Here is an 8064-nt window from a genome sequence, read left to right as displayed (position 1 = left end):
CCCCCGCAGACTTTCCCCCAATTTTTTTAACGTTCCCCCACAAATTTTTTTTCTTCCTCCATCTATGTCCATCAGATTGTGCCAATGTAAATCAGTACAGAAAGGGAAGAACTAATTTGTCCTTCATAAAGTGCTGCATGAACTAGGGTCAGAGTCAGAAAACTCTGAGGACCATCAGTGTAACCTAAAGGGCAGCATTAAATCTGTGGAAGTCTGTACGCCCCAAAATGCTAATTGTAGGCATCTGAGGAGATGAAGGATTCTATTTGTAGTGCTCAAATTACCTGGCTCCGAACTTCCTGACAACATGCAGACTTATAGATAAGTGACTCACGTGTGTATGAAGGACTCCAGTCACTCTTGATTATCAGCATAACGTAATAGTTGCTTTTAATTAAACTTATAAAGCCTAGCACAGTGTGCCTCTGGCAGTGTCCCAGATTTCCATATGGTCAGCCTAGTATTGAGAGAAATCCCTTTCTTCAACTTCGTGTCATCAGCAAACTTTGCCAGTGTACTTTTCACCCCCACGTCCAGATCACTGATGTAGCTGTTGCAAAGCACTGGTCCAAGGACCGAACACTGGAGTTGCTAAACATTCAGAAAATGGAGGGAGAAAAAATCTAAAAGTCAAATAACAAAATCAAAGAATTAAATGAAAAAGAAAATTTGAAAGAGTATCCAAATTATAGCCATATTGGTCTAGAGGCAAAAGGAATCAAAACTCGTGGTAGAGGTGATGTCTTTTATTAGACCGACTAGATTTTTGCAGAAGAAAAATTCTTTAATTGCAAGCTTCTGGGCACAAGCACCCTTCTTCAGGCATAGGAGAAAAGATTATAGAAGTTCTCCCAGGTAAAAGTGAAAGTTCATATTTCATAGGAGAGTTGAAGGTGTGGTCAAATCTCCTGTTTGGAACAGTTCATTTTATATGCAGATTAGGCTCAGAGAAAAGTTGGAATAGTCTGTTTGCCTCGAAGTTGGTTCATGGCAAGCATGATGTAGAGCCATATTTCTTTCTGGCCATGATATTTCATATTTCCCAAAAGAGTAAAAAGATGGAATGCTCTTTGGGCAGGAATTTCTTCTGTGTTGAGGTGTCTCTGAGCTTTGTGATGATGAGACTCTGATGGTGCAAATTACCCCCCACAAAGGCAGGAGCAGGGTCAAGTGGTCCAACTAGCTTCCTCCTTGTAAAATGATGAAGATTTCATGTCAGTTCTTTCTCCAGCTGATTGTAACAGGGTTACTTGCACGAGTAACCAGGAGGTAAAGGGAGTATAATTTTTACTCCTTAATTTCTAGCTACCCCTGAAATTTTCCAAATTAATCAGGTATGATTCATTTGCTCATCTGACACACAGTGATCTAAACAAAATGTTCTCTATAGACATGTTCAATGTATACACACAAAACCATTTAATTTAACTGATGTTTAATAACATCCTGGATAATTGCAACAGTTCCTTTTTATTTTCTGATGTAAGACTTATGGAAGAAAAATAACTACACGCACCAAATATATTTTTTTCCCTTTTTGCAGTTATTGTTCTAATCTGCAGCTCTGCAGATGTTGGGCCGATTATGCTAGAGGCTAAACAGCTGGGATTGGTAAATGGGAAGTTTGTTTTCTTCATTTTGCAGCAGTTTGAAGTTGGCGTCGATGTGAGTATTAGTACTTTGATCAGATTTTTATCATTGACTCTTCTCAGTCGGGGAGCTGCTATCACAAGGGATTTTACATCACACACGTTATGCTTAAAAAACGAAAAAAATACTAAATATGACCCTGACTGCATCACAGTATGCAATAATTTATATGTACTATTGGGATCAATAATTACATCTTGAAGAAGGAAAATCATTATTTTAAAAATTACCTGCTGTTGCACCTGCCTCCGAATAATCTTTCTCTTTCAGAACAGTTTTTTGGAAGAGGCACTGAGTGATGAGAAGAACGGCAGCGGGCTGGAAAACTACCAGTCTGTATTTCTGATTGGCCTCCGCTCTTACGGAGGACGTGCAATGTATTTAGATTTTGAGAAGCAAGTGTGGGAAAAACTGAAGGAGCAGCCTTTCTCCAGTTCACTATCTTCAGAGGAAAAGGTTTGATGTGATGGTCTTTAATATCTACCTGTGGCCAACACTGGGCTCAGTTTAGACCAAATCCCAGCCCCCTGCCCCGCCACCCCCCACCACCCCTCCCGGCTATTTAGATAAGTAAAATGGCCTCAAATCGTGAGCGTATTTGGGCCACCCAGTTATGAGTTTCCAGTCCCAGTGGTGGGAGTGCTTGAAGTTTAAGATAAGTAGGACTTGAAATGTTAGTGTTTTCCTTTACTCTGATGGCATCATGTCTGGACTGCGTTCTCGATTGATTGAAGATACAAAGTATCACATTTATGGCTGTTATTTGTAGGCACAGATCTCGTTGCAGTTACTAGAAAGGTCTAAGGAAACTGAATTTGGCATAAGGAAGTTAAGTGAAATTGCTTTAGCCAGTTTTCTACTCCAAACACTATGTTCCTTCCCTAGGGATAGGGGCCCTTCACAGCACTACATCCCGAAACACAGCATTTTCATTTTTCATTTTTAAGGTGAGTCCTTATGCTGCCTACCTGCACGATGCAGTCCTGCTTTATGCCTTGTCCGTGAAAGAAATGTTAAAAGAGGGGAAAGATATCCGTGATGGAAAAGCACTTGTCACCATTTTGAAAGGCTACAATAAAACCCGTTTGTATGGTAAGCTGCTGGGGAAAGTTTCCCAATCATATGTAAATGATTTAGGCAATGAAAAAATACTCTGAAGGTGTGTCTATGCTGCATTTGGAGGCATCATTGAAGTTCTGTGTGGGCAAGCTAGTGTAGGCATACTTAAGCCAGTTTTAATTTAGCTATCTTGGGTACCAGTAGCACAGCTCCAGCACAGCTTAGCTACTTCAGTCAGTATTTGGGGTCCCAGCTGACATGTTTAGTTCATGCTTGAAGCTTTTTCCATGGCAATTTTATTGCTTTTAGTACCCAAGTGTTGCTAGATTAATGCTAATTCAGGTATGTCTTCACACCCTTCAGTCACAAGCTCCAAATGCAATCTAAATGTGGCTCTAGGAGGAAGATTTCCTTGATTTCCATTGTGCAGTGTACAAATTAACTTCTTTGTGCAAATTACTTGCTTTTAAACCACACTATAATGCTAATTGTAGAACTCTTGCAAAGGTATATAGAATGTAGAGGTAAATGTTGCTCTGTTATGATAGTATAAGTGCGGATATATGCATCGATGCTGCTCTTCCACACATTACAATTCAAGGGCAATCCCTGGAGAATGCTAAGCATTTCCCCCCCTACCTGGGTAGCCACCTTACCCAAAAAGTAAATAAAGATGATAATATTCAACACCAAGTAAAATCTTCCATGCTGCCTTTCAACATCTTGAAAACCATGTCTTCAGAGAACATGATCAGCAGGAGTCAAACCACACTTCCCTACCTTGTTGTATGGGTGTGAAACGGACAACATCTTGGAAGCACCTTGAATTTTTGGAACGTGGCCTCCGCTGATGTCTTCATAAAATGCTCCATATCAAGTGGAAAGACAGAAGAACAAATGATCTAGTCATAACATGTTGGCATTCTGGCTTAACTTAGTCAAGAAAGTCAGAGATAATATGCTGCTATTTCTGCAATAGTGGCTATTTGACTCTAACCATTCGCTTTTCTTATGCGTTAGCAAGACGTCAGAAAATAGCAAGTCAGAGTGCCACTTAAAAATACAGTTTTAATGCTATTTGAGGTGGGCTTGCAAAATTAACTTTGAAAAATTTTAGCTAGGGATGGTCAAAATATTGAAGGGGGGAACCTTTAAAAGTTTTCTCTGAATATTTTCTATTTATTTTATTTTAAAATTTCAACAATATCTTGAAATTTAAGACAGAGTGAGTTGTTGTACCTCTCCCAGCCTTCCCTTCAGCAGAGAAGTGCCTGGTGGGAGGTTGATGTGTTGATGGAGGTCCAGAAGGGAAAAGGCACTGATCTAAATAGCCAATAGGCGGTGTAAGCCACAAATTAAGGGGACATATAAAAGCTGTCTGGCCTGGGTAGTGACATTCATTCTGCATCGAGCAAAATCAACTGATTTTAGTTTACTGTCCTGGATTGGTCCAAAAGTAGGCAAGCACTTCCCTTTAACTACTAGCACCAAGGAGTCAGTTGGTTGGAAATTTAAAACTCTCTAGGAAAAACAAAAGTTGTCTACTTTCAGTGGCAAACCAGTATTCAGTCTGGCAGGGGAAATACCATGATCACCACGGTGGTTTCCCCAGGGACGGGGGATAACCACCTTTCTGGCATGGGGTAGCACCCGTGGAGATAATGTATAGTTACTCTTCCACATTCATTGCCCGTGTGAAGATTTTGGTTTTACGCCCACTTAATGGAAATGCAAGACTCCTCCCTAGCTTGCTTCTGCCGCTGTATGGCTGAGGCTGAGCCAAACCTGGGGGCATCCAAACCCCAAGCCTCTGGGCTTGGGCCCGCATGTAGGATGCCCACCAAATGATTTGGAAACATCTAAAGCCCCAGGTGGGGGTGGAGGATGTTTGCTGATTGTAGGGCCACATACAGTTCTTGAATGACTCACAGATTTGGAACTGATTTGGCTTACAACACGAATATTTTTGCATTAAAAAAAAAAAAAATCCGTCCATTGTCAAATCAATGTAGGTATGATGGGGATAAGGTTCCAAGTGCATTAAAATGGCTCTGAAGCTAGAAATATTACTCTCACCTTTTAAACATAAGTGATTAAAAAAAAAAAAAAGAATTTTACCCACTCTCTTACTCAGCTGTCTGCTGCTCTTATGTCCTGAAAAATATCAGTCCATCTAATCTCCATTATTAGCAAGTTTTCCTCATGGTATTTAAGCACTTCAAGGAAGGAAAGAATCCAGATTTACAGTAACTCCATCAGTTGAGTCTGATTTGTTTTCAGGAGGTTCAGGAGAAAGGTCCCTCTAGAAGGCAAATAGAACTACACCTGAGCCAAAAGTGGCCAGACATGCTGAGCTGGGGATATGACTACATTTGTCTTTCCAGGGGTTACTGGCCTGGTGTATATCGATGAATCAGGTGAGCGGTGCATGGATTACTCTGTCTACAATCTGCAGAAAGCTGGGAACTCATCACGTTTTATTCCTGTCCTTAATTATGATGGCAATAGAAAAACAATCAGGTACTGTAGTGATGATACGGTAATGAAAATGACTCATGGGTGATGAAATTTGCCTTTGTGGCACTGAAGTTGTGTTTAACTCCTCCAAAAAGGCTTATGCGGTGTGCCGTCCTAGACAAACTATGCAAAGGATTGAATTTCACCCCCAGTGATCATATCTGCCTACTGGCTGATGCAAACCCATCCATTTCCAAGACTCCTGCTTTACAACGCAGATTTCTGCAATGATCACTGCAAATATAACTTTGCAGAGCTCAACAGTAGCAAATAAGTTGCAGCACGGCTCTATTTATGGTGCACGTAGCATATTTAACTGAGCTATTTTATGATCTCTTATTGAACTAATGACATTGGCTTCTTTACTACAGTGTTGGCATTCCCCAAGTTAGTTACATATACGTGAATACATACAAAATCCAGGGTTGCCTGCAAAATCCATGGGGAAAAAACAAAACTTCATAAAAAGCTTTTATTAAGTCTTCCCTTCCTCAGCGTGTCTTGCAGCGCACCTAGGAGGAGAATGTGCCGGCTGGTGGGGCAATGGACAAGATAGTGTCTGCCCCTCCTTCCTCCCCTTTCCCCCGCCCCCCAGGGCTTCTCCACCAATCAGCGATGAGGGGCGCAGCTGGATGACAGGCAGCCAGTAGTCAAGAAAAAATGACTGTTTTGCCATGAGTTAAGTAGGTCCCTAGTTATCAGCTACCAGAGTGTGTGAAACAAGGGTCCTTGTTCCCACATGGGGTATGTCTGGTACATGCCTTTTTTACTATGGAAAACACGATTAATATAAACTTTTTTAATACAAGCAGAAGAAACATCGCTTGAAGTGATAGTTCTGCTGATGGGGAATGCTTGCTGGTCTTAAATAAATTAAACAGATGGCTGACTGGCGTGTTCAGGATTTGAGCCTGTTAGTGAGTATTTTGGGGGGTCTTTTTGGAAAAGGCAATATAACCTTCCCTCCCACCCCACCCCCTGATAAACAAGCTTTTCATGAAAAATCTCGATTTTGAAAAATATTTTGAAGGGTCTTTTTAAATGATTCATTTTACCCGTAGTTTTCCCTTTACTTTCTGACTTTTTCCCCCTCAATATTTGCCAGCTGGAAAACATTAACAAAGTTGAGAGCTCACTCTGAAGGTGTTACTTCCAACACTTCGGTTGCTTTCCAGGTGGGAAACTATAAGTCAATTTTGGAAAGTAGCAGCAAAACCCTACTTTTTCAGATCTTTTTGTTGTTTAAGACCCTAACATTTGCAAATGTGTTATAAATGAGTAAACTGTAGATTCTCACCACTTTTCCCTTTTCTTTTCCTTGTTCTCCTACAATTATAAAAAAATTGGGCTGGAGGGGACCCCCTGCTTAAGGCAAAATAATCCCAAGCCATTCCAAACAAGTGCTTGTCTAACCTGCTTTTAAAAATGTCCAGAGATAGGAGATTTTACAACCTTTCTAGGTGATCTGTTCCAATGTGTAACCACTCTCACAGTGAGAAAGTTCTGCCTAATGGTCAACCTAAATTTCCTTTGTTGCAATTTAAAACAGTTACTCCTGGCCCTGAAGCCAGCAGCAATGGAGAATAGTCTATCATTATCCCTTTTCTAACCACCATTTTAGGTATTTGAAGATGGTTATTAGGTTCCCTCTCAATCTTCTTTTCTCCAGACTAAAAAAACCCAGTTCTCCTAACCTTTTTTCATTCATTATGTTTCCGAGTCCTCTTTCATTTCTGTTGCTCTGTGCTGGACTCTAATTTTCCCACCTCTTTCTTGAAGTGCAGTGACCAGAACTGGACACAATACTCTGCATGACGCCTCGCTGGTGCCAGAAGTTTAAAAAAAAAACAAAAAACATTAAAAAACCCCCCCCCCCCCCCCCCCCCAAAACTTCCTTTTCAGAAAACCCCAAAACATAACTATATATTTGGTGTTGGGTTTTAGAAACAAACGATGATTGTTGTTCTATTCCCTTTAAAAATAAAGTTTAATTTGTAAATCCCTAAAGTCAAACTTTTTTTTTAACGAAGCATTTCAAATGTTCATTTTGGGGGTGAAAATTTCTTTTGGGTACAGGAAATTTTATTTTCTGGCCAGCTATGGAATTGGTAAGTTTTAGACATTTTGATAGTTTTGTTTATTTTGGTGGAAAATAAAATAAAAGCCAAGGAGAATTAACAGCAGAATCGGTCAATTATATCTGTGTGTCTCCATCTACAGCCCAACAGAGGAAATTGCCAACATCAGCTGGCTGGATAATTATCCTCCTAAAGACAGACCAGACTGTGGATTTTATAACGAACAGTGCAAAACTTCAGTTACAAGTGAGCATGCTCATACACAGCAAGATTAGCACTTTCAGGCAAGTTGGAAGGGGAGAGAGACACAAAATATTTTGCTCTTCTTTAGCCTCTTTTATTCAAAGATCTGAAAGCTTTTTTTCAAACCCCCGTTAGTGAAAGCTAACAATAATGCAGAATGACTGTATTAAATTGCCCACTGTGTACCCATTTTACAAGAAAATGAAGGCATGGAGAAGCATTGCTACAAGGCTGAGATATTGGAAAACAGCAAATAGTTGTTGCTATTTTTTTAAATATCAATTGTGCACCTAAATAAGTGGCTGAAAGCAGCTTAGGTTGATACCCAGGATTTTAGGATCGGGCTACATATAGTCTAGGTTCTTGAGTTTAGATGCCAGTTTTTGAAAACACAAGTCAGAGTTGTCCAAGATTGTCTGTTGACTGTTGAAGTTTTTTCATTTGGGGGTTTTCAACCTGATTTTCATTTGGGGGTTTTCAACCTGATAGGCTGATTTTCAGACGTGCTGAGCACAAA

The 8064-nt window shown here is 40.2% G+C and overlaps 1 protein-coding gene across 1 annotated transcript in view; it reads left to right on the top strand.

The window, feature by feature from the left end:
* LOC106722154 (guanylate cyclase 2G-like) overlaps positions 1-8064 on the top strand; it is a 55819-nt gene that overhangs the window by 22897 nt on the left and 24858 nt on the right. The window contains exons 5-9 of the mRNA XM_025203200.1: positions 1544-1653; positions 1921-2106; positions 2598-2742; positions 5094-5229; positions 7447-7550. Of these exons, the coding sequence (XP_025058985.1) occupies positions 1544-1653; positions 1921-2106; positions 2598-2742; positions 5094-5229; positions 7447-7550 (681 nt within the window). The remainder of the gene's footprint in view (positions 1-1543; positions 1654-1920; positions 2107-2597; positions 2743-5093; positions 5230-7446; positions 7551-8064) is intronic.

The sequence above is a fragment of the Alligator sinensis genome, unplaced genomic scaffold, assembly GCF_000455745.1.
Source record: "Alligator sinensis unplaced genomic scaffold, ASM45574v1 scaffold559_2, whole genome shotgun sequence".
NCBI lineage: Eukaryota > Metazoa > Chordata > Crocodylia > Alligatoridae > Alligator > Alligator sinensis.
This window is presented reverse-complemented; position numbering and strand designations above follow the sequence as displayed.